General features: G+C 49.9%; 3 protein-coding genes across 3 annotated transcripts; 2 read left to right on the plus strand and 1 right to left on the minus strand.

The window, feature by feature from the left end:
• Nucleotides 1–100: 100 nt before the first annotated feature.
• Nucleotides 101–2829, plus strand: FEN1 (flap structure-specific endonuclease 1). Its single transcript, XM_082318360.1, has 2 exons — nt 101–133; nt 847–2829. Exon 2 carries the CDS (start codon nt 848–850, stop codon nt 1994–1996), a length of 1149 nt encoding a protein of 382 aa, XP_082174486.1. The 5' UTR covers nt 101–133; nt 847; the 3' UTR covers nt 1997–2829.
• A 5277-nt stretch (nt 2830–8106) lies between these two features.
• Nucleotides 8107–9075, plus strand: LOC309593164 (olfactory receptor 5J3-like; the record flags this gene model as incomplete). Its single annotated transcript, XM_082317319.1, has 1 exon — nt 8107–9075. The coding sequence occupies one exon, from the start codon at nt 8107–8109 to the stop codon at nt 9073–9075; it is 969 nt and encodes a 322-aa protein (XP_082173445.1).
• A 7862-nt stretch (nt 9076–16937) lies between these two features.
• Nucleotides 16938–17936, minus strand: LOC309593595 (olfactory receptor 5AP2-like; the record flags this gene model as incomplete). Its single annotated transcript, XM_082318361.1, has 1 exon — nt 16938–17936. One exon carries the CDS (start codon nt 17934–17936, stop codon nt 16938–16940), a length of 999 nt encoding a protein of 332 aa, XP_082174487.1.
• Nucleotides 17937–18804: the final 868 nt, after the last annotated feature.

Here is an 18804-nt window from a genome sequence, read left to right on the forward strand (position 1 = left end):
GAAAGGAGAGCGGGAGCGGTGCATGCCGGGATGGGTGGGCGGGGCGACTGGGAGCCGCTCGCTATTGGCTCTCGCCGGCTCCCGGCGGGCATTGCGGCGGAGCGCGGGAGCGGTGGCGGGAGCGAGCTGCGGGGTAATGGCGGCGGGGGAGGCTGAGGCGGGCCCGGGGCGGATAATGGCGGCGGGGGAGGCTGAGGCGGGCCCGGGGGGGGATAATGGCGGCGGGGGAGGCTGAGGCGGGCCCGGGGGGGGGGGGGGATAATGGCGGCGGGGGAGGCTGAGGCGGGCCCGGGGGGGGGGGGGGGATAATGGCGGCGGGGGAGGCTGAGGCGGGCCCGGGGGGGGGATAATGGCGGCGGGGGAGGCTGAGGCGGGCTGGGGGGGGGGGATAATGGCGGTGGGGGAGGCTGAGGCGAGAAGGGGGTAGATAATGGCGGCGGGGGAGGCTGAGGCGGGCCCGAGGCGGATATCTGAGGGCCGGGAGAGGCCCCAGCGGAAAGGGGGGGAGTAATGGCGGGACTGGGGCGTGATGGGGAGAGGCTGAGGTGGGAAGGGGGCTAATGGTGGGCCTAGGCAAGGGGGTAACGGTGTGCAGGGGAGGCTGAGGTGGGGGTGTAATGGCGGGTAGGGGGATAATGGCGGGCTGGGGAGGCCGAGGCTGGAAGCGGGGTGATGGCAGCCACCACAGGCCACAGCCCATGGGGTAACGGTTTGCAGGGGAAGCAGCCCCCTCCCGTTGGTGCCCCTCGCTTCGGTGGTGCACCAGCCCCGCTGGTAACCCTCAGCTCCCCCCAGCACCGTCTGCGTGCAGAGCCTCATCCCAGCATCCCCTTTTCTCTTCCCCAGGATGGGAATCCATGGCCTGGCCAAGCTTATTGCCGACGTGGCTCCTGGCGCCATCCGGGAGAATGACATCAAGTCTTACTTCGGCCGGAAGGTCGCTATCGACGCCTCCATGAGCATCTACCAGTTCCTGATCGCCGTGCGGCAGGGAGCTGAAGTCCTTCAGAACGAGGAGGGCGAGACCACGAGCCACCTGATGGGTATGTTCTACCGGACCATCCGCATGGTGGAGAACGGCATCAAGCCGGTTTACGTCTTTGATGGCAAGCCCCCGCAGCTGAAGTCGGGGGAGCTGGCAAAGCGGACTGAGCGCCGGGCTGAGGCCGAGAAACACCTGCAGGAGGCTCAGGAGGCCGGGGAGGAGACCAACATTGAGAAGTACAGCAAGAGGCTGGTCAAGGTGACCCAGCAGCACACTGACGAGTGCAAGAAGTTACTGACGCTGATGGGCATCCCCTACGTGGAGGCGCCGGGGGAGGCCGAAGCCAGCTGCGCTACCTTGGTGAAGGCTGGGAAGGTCTACGCGGCTGCCACGGAAGATATGGATTGCCTGACCTTCGGCAGTCCCGTACTGATGCGGCATCTTACTGCCAGCGAGACGAAGAAGCTGCCCATCCAGGAGTTTCACCTGAACCGTATTCTGCAGGATCTAGACCTGACCTGGGAACAGTTTGTGGATCTGTGTATCCTCCTGGGCTGTGACTACTGCGAGAGCATCCGCGGCATCGGGCCCAAGCGTGCCGTCGAGCTCATCAAGGAGCACAAAACCATCGAGAAGATCATCCAGCAGATAGACACCAAGAAGTACCCTCTGCCGGAGAACTGGTTGCACAGAGAGGCCCAGAAGCTCTTTCTAGAGCCCGATGTGGTCAACCCCAACACCGTAGAGCTGAAGTGGACGGAGCCGAATGAAGAGCAGCTGGTTCAGTTCATGTGCGGGGAGAAGCAGTTCAACGAAGAGCGGATCCGCAACGGCGTCAAGAGGCTGAGCAAAAGCCGGCAGGGCAGCACGCAGGGCCGGCTGGATGACTTCTTCAAGGTGACGGGCTCCATCACGTCAGCCAAGCGCAAAGAGCCGGAGACCAAGGGGTCAGCAAAGAAGAAAGCCAAGACCAACAACGCCGCAGCCGCAAAGACCAAAAAGGGCAAATAGCCAGACTGGCTGACCACAAACCCCTGCGCTTGGTTTTCACGCTCAACCGGGACTTTTAGGCTAATAACGAACGGTCGTCTCTGTCCTGCGTGTTAGTGCTAGGAAGGATGCTGCTAAAGTGCTCCCCAGCAAGGCTAGGTTAGTGAATCGGATAAGCGTCTTCCTGCGCAGCAGTAGTAACGTACGAGGAGAGGAGAGAAGAGCCGAAACCACCGCAGCGTGGGGGGACGGAGGGGTGAGGAACCGGGGAGTTGCATTCAGCAGCAGCGTTCAGCGGTTTGAGACTTTTGACGAGGAGGCCACAGGGACCGGAGGTGGAGTTAAAGGGGGGCACTGGTCACAGACACCCTCTCTGATTTAAGAAATAAAAAAATTGAACAGCTAGAGAGCAAACTGGGTACAAATGATAGAGAGATTTCTGCCTGACACAATCCACCCAAAAAAGAGGTAGGTGCAAGCGGCAGAGGCCGAAGGAGAAACTGGGGAGATGTGAAGGCAAGCTGGAGCGGGGAAGGAGACTTGAAATAACGAGGTAAACCTCCCCCTTTAACGAGGATTGGGCATAGGTTCTTCCTTCCCTTACTGTAGTCAATTGTCTTTGTTTAAAAAAAAATTATAATCCCGCTTCCAGCAAAGTTCTGGCCCGTTCTTAGTGCTTAAACCGGGGACAAGCTGAGCTGAGACTGCTGCTGAATTTTGCTGCTAGGTTCTGCTTTGTGTTTAAAAAGAAAACTGTCGGTAAACCTCGAACGGAAGCCTGTTCGCTCCCTGATTTCGTGAGGCATCTTTCCATGTTGTACACACAGAGGCAGGTCCCGGACTAAGAAAAAAGATAGTGCCTCTCTTTTATTTTTCCTTACTTTATTTTATTCTGTATTTTGCATAGTCTTTTCCTCTTGCTTGTCAAAGCGATGTTCTGAGTTTTGTTTTCAGAATAAAATTTATACACAAGTACAGCGTTTCTCATTCTCTGGAGAGGTGGCTTAAACCTTGTTGCTGAAGAAAAATCCCCGTTTTCAAAGGAAACCTTTTTGTGACAACAGCCAACAAATCACACACAGGCCTGAATACAGAAAATTCAAGTTTTAATCCTGGTATTAACAAACAGTGGCTTTTGGATGGTTTGTAGACATCAGAGTGGGTCAGCTCTCTGCCAAGTTATAAAATAAGAAGCTGGGCTTGTTTCGCAGGGGAATTCCATTAATGTTGCTATAATAATCCTGATTTTTACACCACCTCAGGAATTTTCTTAAATGGAGTGTGAGGAATAGCAGCAGGTGCTGCGCACGGAGGCAGGGAGCTTCTCGAGCTTGCCGCGCGTGCGGGAAGGGGCACGTGGAGCAGAGCACCCAAAACTTACACGTCTGCTTCTCTGATCTGGTGGTTTTCACGGGGTCTCGGCTTAACCTTAGTTCCAAGCCCTAAGCTGGAGGTATTTTGGCAAGAGGAAGCCCGGATGCTTCAAAGGAGGGCAGCCGTAGCCGGTTTGCTTTGAGATCGACGTCTCTGCTCCCCGCAAGCGTCCACGCGGCTGTCGCTTACCCGTCACGGTACGTGCAGAATCCGCACCCAGAAAGGCAGGGAAGCGCTGCAGGGAAAATCAGATTTTAAAATCAACGCGAGGCGCGACGTTTTAGCACCTCTTCTCTATATCTATCTATTTAACAAGGCTTCCATCTGCGTGGTTGTGCTTTCAACCCTCAATCCTTGTGACCTGTCACTCTGAGCCACGATCTTTTTTTCCCTTCAGCTGGAAAAACCTCAGTTTAAGCAGCTTCTCAGCGTCCTGCCACTGCTTCGTCTTGTCTAATGGAGAAGCAGAGCCCAGGCTGCGTTCCCAGGAGGCTCGAAGGTACTGGGCGCGTTAGTTTGAGCGCCCGGCTCTTCTGGGACGCTCCAGCGTGCACCACATCCCGCTCCCTCTGTCCGCCCTCTCCCTCTGTCTGTCCGCCCTCCACCCCCGTTACCTTCCATCCAGATTTACTCAGTCACCAGGGTAAGTTATCCCTACGCTATTAGAACATAAATAGTAGGTTATACTACCGATACGGCACAATATGTGATCTATAGTAGGCTATATTGTATGTTACACAGTAGGCTATAGAGTAGCTATACGCTATTATGATACACAGTAGACTATCTACTACATAAGTTTCAAATCGTGACGATAGCTTTTGAAATGTGTTTATTACGTGTAGAAAGCGATCGGTGAGAACTGATTGAAATGCATTTTCCGATGATGTTACTAACATCTCCGTTACCCTTAACCGATACTCAGCCGGTAGTCATAGTGGTCCAGACCTTTTATCTACTCTGATTTCACTACTTAGATTATTTCATTTCAAAACGCAGTCAAGACAAATTGTGTTTTCTCAGTGCGTTGTATTCTTTTAAATGTTTCAATCCGTAATTTGTCTTAACAGGAGCTTCTTAACTAAATATTCCTGTTTTATCTCTGAACACCTTCGTTGTGACCACGTGGAGAGGTGCAGTGAAATGGTTTTGTGGTGAGAGAATGAAAGATGATTAAAAAAATAATAATATTTGGAAGTAAGTGTCAGGAAAATGCTTATAGGAAGGAAGTAAACTACGTCAGCAGCGGGAAAAAGAAACCGCAAACTTACTGTCGTCAGCCTGGCCCCGGTCTCTGCGACCGGTTGCAGAGTCCTTCATCCCACCCGCCTCTTGCTGACCTGAGTGGCATTTAGCGCGTCGCATTATCGCGTTCTTACGATGCCAAGAACAGCCCAAGGAACGAGACCGAGGTGATGAAACAGTTCTAAGAGAGTTTAACTGCCTTTTCAGGTACCTTAATTTACTTAAAGGAGCAACGTTGAAGCTTGCTGCCTCCCATTTTGCCAAGGGATGCACGCAGAAAGCAACCTTTAACCGAGTATCATTTCTCTAACGAGCCTCGAGTAAAATCACAAGCGCGATGACAGAAATACGGTTCTGTGTTCGTGCGCTCGGCTTGCGCCGTTACGGCGAGGCACCCGCTACGCTGCGCCCCTCTCCTCTGCCCCGTGCCTTTCCTCGGTGCGTTTGGCGCAGGACGCAGCCGCAGCGCTGATCTCCAGGCGCAGAAGTGATCAACTTGAGAAATCAAGTTTTCCTAAGTCCGAGCCGTAAAAGCCGTTACACACGCGGGGAGGGAAAGCGATTTACCTGCGCGCTTGACTTCGGTTACGGCACTCACGCTTTCAGCTACCTTAAACGGTGTAGTTTAAGTGAAACTCTAAACGTGCACAGTCCGAACAGGAGAATAAGCTCCCAACCCTGGCACCCCGTTAAACATTATTTAGCACGCCTGCATGGCTGCTTTGCCACCTGGGGCTCAGCACAGATGAAAATTACCCCCCTCCCCATCAGCCCTGAGCAAAGAAAGGTTAATGAGCCCCTTTTGCAGGGTCAGCTGCAGGGGACAGGACCCAAGCCCAAACTTCTTCCATGCTCTTCCGAGAGTTGCTAATGATCCCCGCCGTGGCTGGCGTGAAGCTCTTTGCTCAGCTAAGATTTACTTCAGGGATTTTATCGACGAGGGCCAAAGAAACCCAGCAGCTGAGCCCCTGCGCAAGCCCTTTGGGACATCCCCCTCCTCCTCCTCTCTGGTCAAAAGGCTGGGGCCACGCGCCCGTGCTTCTTGCTGACGGAGCGCGGCGTTGCTCGGTCTCGCTTCTGGGTGTCACAAAGCGCCGCTTCCCTCCTCCTGCAGCGTCGGAGTGATCGGGAGAATGGAGGAAAACGGAGGAAAATTCCTTCTGCCTTAGGACGAGGCCCGCGCGTTGCCTGCAAATCACAGAAAGCTGCATCCAGCTGCTGGGTAAGAACGCGGTGGTAGGCAGGAAAGCGGGAAGGCAGGAAAGCGGGACTGTAGGCACAGGCTTCAAATGTAAAATAAGATTAAACCCCGCAGCATTCATGCTTGGCAGTTTACTGATCCAGGGCAAAAGCTCGTTACCGGAATATACCTGACCCGTATATTTTCCATATGTCTGAACTTCTAGGCATTATCCTCAGGCTTTTTAAATACGTGTCACCATCTCATTGTGATAAAACCTTTGAGAAAACATTTGAAAAGCTGCTCTTCTGCCCTGAAGATGTAGAAACCGAGCGGGGAGGAGAGCTGGAAGCCAAGAGCAGGACTGCACCGTGCGGCCGCACGGAGAGACCCGCGGCCTGGCAGCGTTAGGCAGGGCTCGGCCCGCGAGGAAATCTTTTTCTCTAGGAAGAGTAAAAAGGTGCTGCAGAGCCCAGAGCAACCCGCGATATTATTCCTCATGGGCAGAAGGCGAGGGCTTGGTCCCAGCAGTAGCGTTGGGTGGATCTGTTATGGGGTTTTGTATATAAGGCTGCTCAAGTGTTCTCAAAAAAAAAAAAATCATCATTTCGTGGAAGGGAAAAGCAGCTGCAGCCAAAACCTAGAAATATCCTGCAGCTATTTCTGTTATGCTGGGACCTCATAAATATTTGTAAAGTGAAAACTCCGTCTGTTACAGAGATAGAAGTACGAACCTGCTCTTGTACCAGGAAAGCGGAGCGCAGCGATATAGCTGAAATGTGAGAGCCACCCTGACGGAACCGCCGAAACCGAGAACGACGCTTAAGTAACACGTTCGGCAGCGCCTGGTGCGTCGGCAAAACTGGCAGGCATCGCCCACGGCGCCCTGCCACGCTCCAGGGCTGCGAGAGAAACGGCAGCGCCCGCCCTTTCGGTAGGTCCCAATCTGCCTTTAGAAAAGGTATTGCAAGTGTCTTCGAAAGGCGGGAGACAGCTGAGCGTTTGGTCTCGATATTGCAGGGAAAGGGGGATTGCAGGGATGATCCGTGTAGAAAAGGTTTTGCTGGCGCGGACGCACACATTTGCTTCGTGCAGCTCAGATGAAAGCCCTCTTTCCCTGCTGTCCCTCCGCACCACCACCTGCCTGCCCTGTACTTCATGCTATTTTCACTACCAAGTTTTTTTTTTCCTTACAGTTTCTGTTCTAAATGAGTATTTCCACTGCTGTTTATCACCCTGACATTACTGTTAATTAATACCAGTACCACTATTTATACCAGAAGTGATTCTTTCAGGCGTATGAAGGATCCCTGACATCTGCTGTGTGCCGCTAGAAAGAGTAACTGGGACTGGAGGGGCTCGATTAGAAAAGAAAATACCGTGCGCGAGGTGTTGCGTGGTTTGAAAATGAAGGCACTGGTTTTCTTTCTGCTACATGGAGCCTTCTGATAAGTGGTGATTTCTTTTTTTTCCCTCCTCACCTCCTGAATTTTCATGAATACAGCTACCAGCTTTCTATTATATATATAACACATGACGTACAATTCATTACTTAGTCTCACAGTTGCGAAGAGCAGCTTGAAAATGCCTTCCTCCCCTACCTCGAGGGGAGAAAAACCTGTAAATAATCACCCAGCTGGAGCGGATAAAAAAAATTCAGTGTAATAAACCCCTGTTTCATTATGATTTGCAACACTGGGGAGAATATTTCCCTCTGTGCTGGAACGTGAGCAAGAGTGTCGACAGAAACGTGGCAGCCCGGCAAGAACAGGCTGTCTCGCACGGGAGCTTCTGTCCCCGGCTGCCCAGGCCCTCCCGAGTCCCCGGCAGCTCCCCGGGGATCCAGAAAGCTGATCAGAGAGGGCACGGTGGCTTCGGGGCTCCCGGGGGGTCATGGCTCACCTGTCTTTAGTCTTCTCGTGGGGAAAACGAAATACATCCCCCTTTTCTGCCTCCTGTTCTACTGAAACGAGAGGGCAAGTTTGCAAATTCTTCACACCTTCTCCAGTTTTCAAATCGTTCAATATTGTTTGGGGTTTTTTTAAAGGAAAAAAAATAATTTTTTGATTCAGCCTCATGATAAAAGAGAGCAAGGAGAAAGTGCGATTTCTGAAAGGTTTCGGATCGCTTGCTCTGCCTGTGAGGATTTGCTGAGAACCTAAGCACGGTTAGATGTTACCTCAAGTATCAAAGCTTTGTACTTTTACTAAACAGTCTAATAAAGTACCTGCTGATAGCAGCATCGCATGCAAGCCATGCCGTTGCTCTGTCTTATGTCACTCCGATTATTTTTCCTCCTCCCAACAGGCGTGCTACCATGTAGTACGGTGACATGGCTCAAAGCAATCACACCGCGGTGACCCAGTTCATCCTCCTAGGGCTGACAAGTGAGCCTAAGCTGCAGGCTCCTCTCTTCGTAATCTTCTTAATGATTTATCTCATCACCCTGCTGGGCAATCTTGGGCTGATCACATTGATCAAGACAAACCACCGGCTGCACACCCCCATGTACTTCTTCCTCTGCAATCTGTCTGTTGTTGATCTTTGCTACTCCTCCGTCTTTTCTCCAAAGCTGCTTATTGGCTTCTTGGGGGAAAAGAAAACCATTTCTTACCCCGCCTGCTTTGCCCAGCATTTCTTTTTCCTTGCGTTCACGACCACAGAGGTGCTCTTGCTGGCTGTGATGGCATACGACCGCTACGTCGCCATTTGCAACCCGCTGCTCTACGCTATTTCTATGCCCAAGAGGGTCTGCGTTCAGCTGGTGGCCGGGTCGTACGTAGGGGGGATTTTGAACTCGCTCATCCAAACGTGTTGCTTGCTGCCGTTGCCTTTTTGTGGACCCAATGTCATCAACCATTACTTCTGTGACACCAACCCTCTGCTGAAACTCACCTGCTCCGATGGCCGCCTCAACGAGCTTTTGCTTGTAACCTTCAACGGGACCATCTCCACGTCCGTGCTCTTCATCATCCTCATCTCCTACGTATACATCCTCCTCTCCATCCTGAGGATGAGGTCTGCCAAAGGCAGGTGCAAAGCCTTCTCCACCTGCGCCTCCCACCTCCTGACCGTTACCTTGTTCTACGTCCCCGCTGGGCTGAGCCACATGCAACCGGGCTCCAAGTACTCGCTGGAGATGGAGAAAGTCACCGCCGTGTTTTACACCCTGATCGTCCCCATGCTCAACCCTCCGATCTACAGCTTGAGGAACAAGGAGGTCAAGGATGCACTTAAAAAAGCAGCAGCAAATAACATTTTTCTGAGTTGCCTGCTGACCAAACTGACCCCAATCGGTTGATAAAATTCCTGCTGCTTCCCTTTTTAAACAGTCTTAGGTCAGCTGTCTGGAGGAGTAAGGAACCGCCTATATTTACAGAAGCAGGTACAGCAAATTTTAAGCATGCTTTAAAGTCTGCAGAGACTCAGTGTTACCAAACATCCTGTCATTACAGGCCTCTGAGAAACATTTCCTTGTCAACTCTTGGGTTTTTTCTGGGAAATGACGTAATATCATAGGAGGTGGTAAAAATAAGCTCATAAGGAATTTTCCTCTTAAGCTTAGCTTCTTAAGAAGTTGCACTGATTTGAGCAGCGATTCCTCCAGAGGCAGGTTGAAGGAGGACTGGAGGCTTTTGGGGAGGTATATCCCAAAAAAAAAAAAAAAAATAAAAACCACCTCACTTTGGGCTCACTACAAGGAAAAACAAACCTCATTTGCATCCAGGGGGATGTTTTCCTGCTGAACTCCCAGGCATTTTCATCCCCGGGGAGCGAAAGCTCCGGCTTGTCTCTGCCTGCACCCAGCAGCACAGCAGTGCTCTCAGCCCCCCACCTGGATCTCATCCTGCACCTCGCTTCCTACAGCTGCAGGACCTCTAACTCAGCCACACAACCTTGTTTCTGGGAGAGAAACGGGCTTCACCTGACCTGCGTCTTCCATCTGCTTTAGGAGGAGGAGCAGCAGCAGCGGGGAGTGGTATTCCTCCCTATTGGCAAGGGGTTTAGTATGACTGAATGTAACTAGCTATGGAGAAGTATTTTTCCCCCCTATTTTCTTGCCATGGGGTGGTTGTACATGATATTTCCTCCCAGCCAACTCTTCCCCCCGACGGCTGTAGAGCTGGGGAGGTACCACCGAGGGATGCTGCGGAATCTCGTGCTCTCCAAAGCAGGGGCAGCTCACTGCAACCTCTTAGAGACCTGGAGCAACGAGCGCCGGGCTGCCAGGTCCCCGCAGGGAGAAGAGGGGGGTTGTCTGTCGCTTAATGTTAATTTGCACATGGCTGCATCTGAGTTAGTCCAGATGTTGGCTTTTTTCATAGCTAAAATAAAAGATAAATACTCCTAGCATGATTTCTTTTAGGTGGCCATAGAAATCATGACCTAAGCACACCCCCACTGTGTTGTTATACCAATAACCCAAACTTTTTTTTGCTCAGATATAAGAGTCTACGTTGTGGATTCCTAGTCTAGAGTAAAATAAAATGCACCCAGAGCATGCAGCTGAGCAGGGGCCATTTTTCTTAAGAGACAGACACAGAGAAAGGGGCAGGGGGGAAGATCTTTATAACACTTACCTTTTGTAACAGCTTGCTTTATCCTCAGCTCGGACACCAGAGGGTCTTGTCTCGCCTGAAGAGTTGTTTGTGCTATTTGCATGATGCAACATGGCTCAAGGAGCAGCGAGGACCAGTTACTCCCTAAGGGAAAGGCAAACCAGGAGGAAGGTGGCCACAACGCAGGGTGGCCAACAGCCTCACCCATGGGGCACGGTCCCACAGAGCCCGAGCAGAGCAGCAGCTCCCATCGATGGCCCAGGGGAAACCGAGGGCCAAATTCAAGCTGGGAAAGGTAAGGACCAGGACCAAGCACAGCTCTGAATGCAGTCACAGCCCCAGGGCTGAGCTTAAATAGTGCCCCAAGCCCTGGGCAGAGGGTGTGGGTGGAGGCCCCAGGTGATGCTGGCCATGGCAATTACCATGGTTGCCCTCCCTGATGTCTCATGGAGAGGGGAACTGGTTTCCCCCCCCCCCCCCCCAGTGCACTAAACACCCCTCCAGCACCATATCCAGCCTCCTCCGCTGGATCCCTGCGCGCAGAGGATGGAAGGATGGAGCAGAAAGGAGCGATGAGCTCCTTTGCTGCGTGTTAATGATTCTCCTTCCGAGTCACGCAGAATAAGGTGCTTCAGGCGTCGTGTTCTCTGTTTCTCGGGGAAATTGTCCAAATGCCTCTACTTTTCATGAAAACTCCCTCGGAAACTTTGATTAAAAGCTTTATAGCATTTCACTTTACATCAGCTTAAGCTGGTTTTAACTGGTTGCCATTGCATTCATTCATTATTCATTACAGTTCTTTCAGGAAGACCATGGTTTACAAAGATGCTTATTTTAAAACATAAAATTTATTCACTTTGTCATTATACGAGCTACATGTTCTTCCAGAAATTGTATAGTTCATTAAGCACAGAAGGCGTGCCTCGATTAAATGTTAAAAAACCTTTGTCTACTGTTTTCTTCGGAGCATCTTCCACCTCAGCCACGCGATGGCGAGCAGAGGAATCATCACTCAGTCAAACGTGGGTCGGTGATTGCCACGCAAAGCATGGGCCTCTCACTGATCATCCAACAAGGAAAATAGTAATAGCTCTAAACACATCCCGGGAAGATTTTGGTTGGGACACGCTTCTGGCAACGTGCTAACGTATGCGTGCCCGCAACGAGTGGTTAGCCCAGGTCCCCAGAGCCACCAGCACGGCGTTGTGCTTTCTGATGGTTCTTCTAGAAGGTCTAGAACTTGCACCTGAGGTCCCAGCTGGACCTCGACCTGGATGGTCACCTTCCACCCTGCTACCGCCAGGTCGCTTACAGCGGATAGACGTCCCCCCTCTTGTCGGGATCGCCTCTGGCAGTGTCCTGCAAACCCTCTCTGCCCCTTCTTGTGGAGACAACCGCCGCTTGCAGCCTTCATGAAGGGGACCTCGCTGATGCCCGTCTCAGCGACGCCTTCGTAGGAGCAGCTCTAATAGGGCTCCTGGAAAAATGCCGAGAGGCTGGGCCACATTGCGGCTCTCCGTATATCATTGACTGAAACAGCTCCTCGGTCCTTCGAGCTCGTTTGGGAAAAACGATTCTCAAGCAGGCGATGGAAATATTAGCAATTGTTTACCTTCAATGTGAGCACCCTTTTTGTGGGCAACAGTTTCATTTAACACAATTTAGACACAAAACATCGTGGTGCTATTTCAGTTTTGCTAGGAAAGCGCTGGCAATTATTTTGATTCATTATCGAAGACTCACGCCACGATTACGATAAACTGAAGTTGTCTGAAGGGAACGATTGGTTATGCTAGTTCTCCCTACCCTGTACTTGCTGTGTGATCTCTTTCTCTGTAAGCAGACCAATAATGACCGATAACGCACAGTCCTTCGTTACCTCCAAGGTACCGACGAGCTGCAAATGCCTTTTCAAAGCCAGGGTAGATGCGGCACCAGATTTTGCAGCCACAGCTGCCTCAGGGCCCCCTTCTCCTCCTGGTCCCTCAGGCTGTAGATGAGGGGGTTGAGGGTGGGGGTCAGGACCCTGTAACACGCTGAAACCAGTTTTGCCTGATCCCGCGAGCAGGACTTGTGAGGCTGGACGTAGGCGAGCATCCCCGGCACGTAGAAGATGGTGATGACAGCCAGGTGGGAGGTGCAGGTAGAGAAAGCTTTAAGCCTCTTGCTGGCCGCAGGGCTCTGCAGGATGGTGTGGAGGATGTAGGTGTAGGATACCAGGATCATCAGGATAGAGCCCGCGGCGTTAAGCCCAGCACCGGAAACCTGCAAGGTCTCGTTTGCACGGCCATTGGAGCAGGAGAGCCTGCAGGAGGGTGGGCAGCTCGCAGAAGAAGTGGTTGATGCTCCTGGCCTGGCAGAAGGACAACCTCCCCACCAGGACGGTGTGCACCAGGGAGGTGAGGAAGCCCATGGTGTACACCAACACCATCATGCCCTGGACATGGTGGTGGCATAAAGCAACGGCTCGCACACAGCCACGTAGCGGTTGTAAGCCGTCACCCCCCAGGAGGAAACACTCGCAGACAATGAGAGCAAGGTAAAAATACACCTGGGCAAAGCAACCCAAAAAAGAGACGTGACTTCTCCCCAGCAGGAAGGTCTCCAGCGCCTTTGGGACGACAGCGGAGGAAAGGCAAAAATCTATGAAAGATAAGTGAGTCAGGAAGAAATACATGGGGGTGCGGAGCTGGGGGTCGGCGTTGATTAGCAGGATCATCACCAGGTTCCCCAGCACCATTAAAACATACAGGGATAAGAAAATTGTGAATGTGGCGGTTTGGAGCTCTGGGACATCAGAGAAGCCCAAGAGGATGAAGCCGGACAAAACAGTGAGGTTTTCTCCATCCATCAGTTCTACAAGTTAGATCAATTTGCATAAAAATAAAATAAATCCCTAAGAGAGAAATACTGCGGAAACATCAGAGTTTAATCCGGAAAGTAAATGCAATAAAAAAATGCTGTCTTTTTTCAGAAAAATACAAGGCAACTGTGTTTCTTCCTTTAACCCAAGCGTTGAAGCCAAACAGGGGAAGGAGCTAATCGCGCAGTCAGATTTTAAAAGAGAATAATTCTGCCGTGATTTATGTACACTCTACTAATGATATGCTAAGAAATATCAAAATGTTTATTCAAGTGTAAAAGAATGAAGTCAAATCAACACATTCCAAAATGTGGAAACCAGAAAATTCAGATTCTCACCACTGATTTCTGGAAATTTTAAGGATTTCTTTTTTCTTTTTTTTCGGACTGGATCAGTGCTTTTCTGTGGCCTCGTTAGTTCTGGTGCAGCCTTTTCATCTTGAAACAAAGCCGTGCACTTGAAATTGGTTGTTGGGTTTTTTGGTTTTTTTTTAATTTCTAAATTTATCTGCTTTTGAAGCAAAACCCCTGTGTGCGCTGGGCGGGGGGTGGAGCAGTGGCATTGTCTCCAGCAGAGCTCTGCTGTGATGGCAGTGAGCTTTCTACAACCACCTCAAATATCCACGTAACGTTGTTAAAATAGATTATATATAAACCAAAATTTTAAAGCTTCGGCTTAGATATTCCCATCTCCCCCATTCGGCCCCTCTGCAGATGAATTATCCGGTGGAAGATCTATCTACAGACATGTACATCTCAGCTGAAACGTCCCTAGATCAGTTGTAGTGTGGTTTTTTTGAAGCAAACCTCCTAAGCCCTGCTAGGGCACTTGGGTTCACGCTGTGGATGCTCTTGGAGAACACGGATGGGCTTCCTTGAGATGCAGCTGCACCGGTACATCCCAGACACGGAACCGCATCCGCTCCCCCGGAATAGGCTGAATTAAAAAAATACAGAAGGCTGAAGTGAGTGCCGGAGGGTGATTCAGTCCCAGCGCCACTCGTTTTACTCTACCGACCTCAGATCTTCTTGGTCAACATTGCTTGGTAACTGGAGATGTAGTGGTAGCTCCGTCTGGGTGACTGGGACCCTTGAAGCATGCATTTCTCTCCGTGGACACCAATTTCATCACTGGGATTAAACTGATTGTGTCCTAGAGGTGCACATTTCCATCCCGTAGAGGCAACTTCTGGTGACCGGCTCATATGTGAACTTCCAGCCCTGGAGAGGACAATCATATCTTAATCAGCTTCAAGGATAAGAACACGCTAAATATTTTAAAATATTTAAATATTAAATACATTATTTTAAATAATAAAAATATTTACAATCTTGCCAAGTACAGACGGAGCTACTTGTGAGCCCGTGCTGCAGGACTTCAGAGAGCAGAAGCTTTTATTCTGGATTTTCTTCTCGTCTCAACAGGAATGTGGGAAGCTTCAGCCATATGAACAAAACAGAAGCATTAATCAGGCTTTTTTTTTTCTCAGTTTAGGTTTGCCAACTGATCATTTGAATGCCGAATTTTTTTCTTTTAAATGACGTAAATACTACTGTAACATGAAATTTTAAAAAGCAATCTGCTCCTCGGAACTCATTACACCACGTCCAGCTCCCACAAAAAGGGACTGCTGTACATTTTTCAGGTGTTGATCAATACTAACGTAGTTTTTGCAAGACGAAGTAGACAAACAGCTGAAGAGATGACTCAGTCGAGTCGCGCTGGAAGCAAAATGTTGTGAAATGTGCTATGGGTTAGGAGATAACGGAGGGAGCAGCGAAGTACCAGGCTGAGTCTTCTTGTACCACCTGCGCTTAAAAACGCTTTCAGGCCGACGAGAGGCAGCACAAGGGTCACCCACTGGAAACGTCAAACCCTTTTTTACCTGCTTGCTTGAAAGGGAAGGTGTTGGTGGATGCGGCGGCTGCGCTCCTTGAGAAGCCCATCCGATGGGTCGAAGCCACGGCATCCCGAGATGCTCGGGAGCGGGATCGCCCAGGCAGAGGGGTTTTATTCCAGGTGAAGCGTTACCTCAGATGTTTGTGCAAGCTGCTCTCCCTCAGGACCCTCCGCCAACTGATCATTGCTTTGACCTGCTCAGCAAAAACCCCTTTTGATTTCACCCCCCAAAATCTTCCTGGCTACCCCAACATCACCAAGACCAGCTCTCCTGCAGAGACCTGCCCCTGGTCTTGCAGAAAGACAAGTCCAGGGCAGTTTGCTTTTTATTTATCCGACTATCACAAACTTTATTGAAAAAAAAAAAGCCCCTTACTACCGAGAAGGAGAGCTGATTGATGAGCTAATGTTGCATTGAGGGATGCTGAAAACAAACTGAACGGAGCATCTGCTGTATGAATGATCTGAGCGTGGCCGTGGGGAGGCCTCTCCAGTAGATGCATTTATTTCCATACACTTGTGCCTGCACAACACACCCGGCATTTGCTCAAAAGCATCATTTTACACAGCTGCTTTGAGGATATAGCAGAAATATACAGAATTAACTCAGCTTTGCCAGTTTTATTCTGAGGAATCCTGAGTGCCGATGTTTCCTGAAAGCTTCTGCGAGATGACGAGACATTATAAAACCCTTAGTACAAATATTAAATGTTAACGTTGTCCCGGACATTTAGAAGACACAAAGGATGGGGCAGATGGAAGAGAATACCGAGCAATGAAAGTGTGGGGAAGCAAGATGGAGAAGTATATAGATGGCTTTAATGTTTTTAATGTAGATTCATTTTTCTGCTGGAAGGCACCAGACTGTTGGTCCTGGAGATGCACTGGAGGTGGGTAGAAAAGGATTCCTCCATGTTTTTTTATTTCTTTCTTCCCCATTCTGTACCAGGCTAAAAGCAAGGCTTGTGAAGTAGGAAGAGAAACATAATAGAGGGGAAAAAATAACCCTCACTCAACTTTAGGACAAAAAAAAGAGATTACAAAGATTATTTAAAAAAAATATATGGAAAGCAAACGAATCCACTAAGGATCCCTGCTTGGGTAGGGTGTGCGTCTGCAGGGTGAATAACAGCGCTTGAAATCGCAGCTCCAGACAGCTCGGGACTACACTTGCTCCATCTCCATCGTAAGGTGACCCCCGACCACCAGCACCTTGGCTGCTCGGGGCAAAGGAAGACCTAAAATCCTCCCTCCACCAGCGCTCTGGCCCTTACCCGCCTAGTTAAAGTCACAGCAGAGCAGAGGCTCAAATATGACTTGTCCCCATTTACCATGAGTGCTTTGATGACCAACACACTGTCACAGAGGTATTTCACATGACCTCACATCGTGGTGTAGACCTAAAACTCCTGGAAAATTCAGTTAACATCATCCTAATACCAGAAACATGACCAGAGGACTTTCATTAATATAAAACACGAGAGATCAGACACGGGCTGGTTTGACGTTGGCAGGGCAAAGCCACCACCTGCATTCTCCCTTCAGGTCTCTGAAGCCTGAAAGGAAGTTGATTATTACTTTTTTTTATAATACCTAAATAATAAATAATATTTATTTTAAGTCATATTTAAATAACATTTACTTTGGATAATAACTTTCTGCCCAATACATGGTCACCATCAGGTCTCAGGCTGCAGCCGGGGAAAGTCCCGTCCCTCCTAGCGCAGCACGTAGCCTTGGTTCAAGGAGAAGCGTGTTTTCCAGGTGTCTTGCTTCCAAGTGCATTTAGTCCCTGCTTCTTGAAGGTGCCATATCGAACCCTCCTTCTTGAAGGTGCCATATCTAACCCTCCTTACCATGGAAGGGTAGCTCTCTCCTTTCAGCTAACCAGGAACCGTGGATGGACAAGGAGGAGAGGACTCTAACTTTTGCTTTCCTCATGGCGTTCTTCATGTCTGCATTTCTTAGGCTGTAGATGAGCGGGTTCAGCATGGGGACTGCAACGGAGTACAGCACGGAGACCACCTCGTCACGCTCCAAGGAGTGTCTGGAGCCGGGGTGCAGGTACGTGAAGAGGGAGCTGCCATAGTACAAAGCGATGGAGAGCAAGTGAGAGGCACAAGTGGAGAAGGCTTTGTGCCAACTGGCCGCAGAGTGCATCTTCAAGAAGGCGGAGAGGACCGACAAGTAGGAGAGTAAAATGAAGACCGTGGTGCTTAGCACGTTGAACCCCACCACGGCAGAAACCATCGCCTCGTTGACATGGGTGTCAGAGCAGGAGAGGGCTAGCAGCGGTGGTCCATCACAGAAGAAATGATTGATCCTCTTGGACCGGCAGAACGGGAGACGAAATATGGAAACTGTGTGTATGGTGGAGCTGATCACACCAGCTAAGTAGGCACCAGCCAACATCCCAACGCAAAGCCTCTGGGACATGACCACAGAGTAGAGCAGGGGCTTACAAATGGCCACGTAGCGATCGTAAGCCATGGCAGCCAGCACGTAGCACTCGGCGGTGGCACAAGTCGCAAAGGAGAAGAGCTGAGTGGCACACCTAACGAAGGAAATAACCTTCTTCTCCGCTAAAAAATTCAGCAAGGTTTGAGGGATGATGGTGGAGGAGTAGCAGACGTCCAAGAGAGCCAAGTGGCTTAGGAAGAAGTACATGGGGGTGTGGAGGCACACATCGAGTCTGATTAATATAATTACTCCCAGATTTCCTATTAGAGTCACCACATAGATGGCAAGGAATAAGACAAAGCATGTCACCTGCAGGTCTTCTCGGTTTGTGAAGCCCAGGAGAATGAACTCGGATGCAAATGTATAATTATCTTCAACCATATTGAATATATAAGCAGTTCAGCTGCTTTATGTCTTTCAAATGGAAATGCTTCATAGCATCTGTCACTAATGTTAAGAATGTCAATTTTTGTCTAGCAACCAGTTACACCACTTTAAGTCATTATAACGTAAATTCTCTTTGAGAGAGGAAAAACTCGAGTTTCCGAGGCCGATCTCCCCGTTCAGCCTTAGATAAGTGTATACAACCACCAGCAGCACGCTTGGAAGGGGGTGGATATTTTAAGGCAAGGAAGGAGGGCAATACCACACCAGAATAAAGCATAAATAAATTGCAGAGCTTTCTCATAGTTTTTCTCAAGCCATTTACACACAGCAATCCATGATTTTCACAATAACTGCTGGGAAAATGAAATTATTTCTCATCTTTTGAGTGCTCCCAGTCCAGTGTGAGTACATGAGGAATAAACCTCTGTTCCCTGAGTCCCAGGAAGACCTCTTCTAGGTGAAAGCATTGGAAAAATGCGACTTTCCTTAGCGTAATTTTTCCTCATGTAGGATTGGTGCCGTAATAAGAGCCAGGATTTGTCTCACCTCTCTTTGCTTTAGACGTGATGCCTAACTTGGAGATAAAAGATAAATTCATCCTTGCTCTCTCTGCTCACCCGAGAGAAATCAGCAGCTTCTAAAAATCACACTCTGCGACAGATAGAATAACTAAACATTGATTTTTCCTGGATAACATTAATCATTGCCTGACAGAGTTACACCAGAGAGCAAAGCAGGAGTGCATGCTGCCTGGCGACTGACAAACAGATCCAAACTTAAAAGTCATAATTACTTGATGACCCTTTGCTGAAGGGGTGAGCTTCACCTCCAGATCCCGACATCTCATTTCAGATGTCCTGTG

This window comes from Platalea leucorodia (genome assembly GCF_965183815.1).
Source record: "Platalea leucorodia genome assembly, chromosome: 7".
Classification (NCBI taxonomy): Eukaryota; Metazoa; Chordata; class Aves; order Pelecaniformes; family Threskiornithidae; genus Platalea; species Platalea leucorodia.

Excerpts from the sequence above, each read along its gene's own strand:
- FEN1 (XM_082318360.1), top strand. The coding sequence starts at position 848 with ATGGGAATCCATGGCCTGGCCAAGCTTATTGCCGACGTGGCTCCTGGC.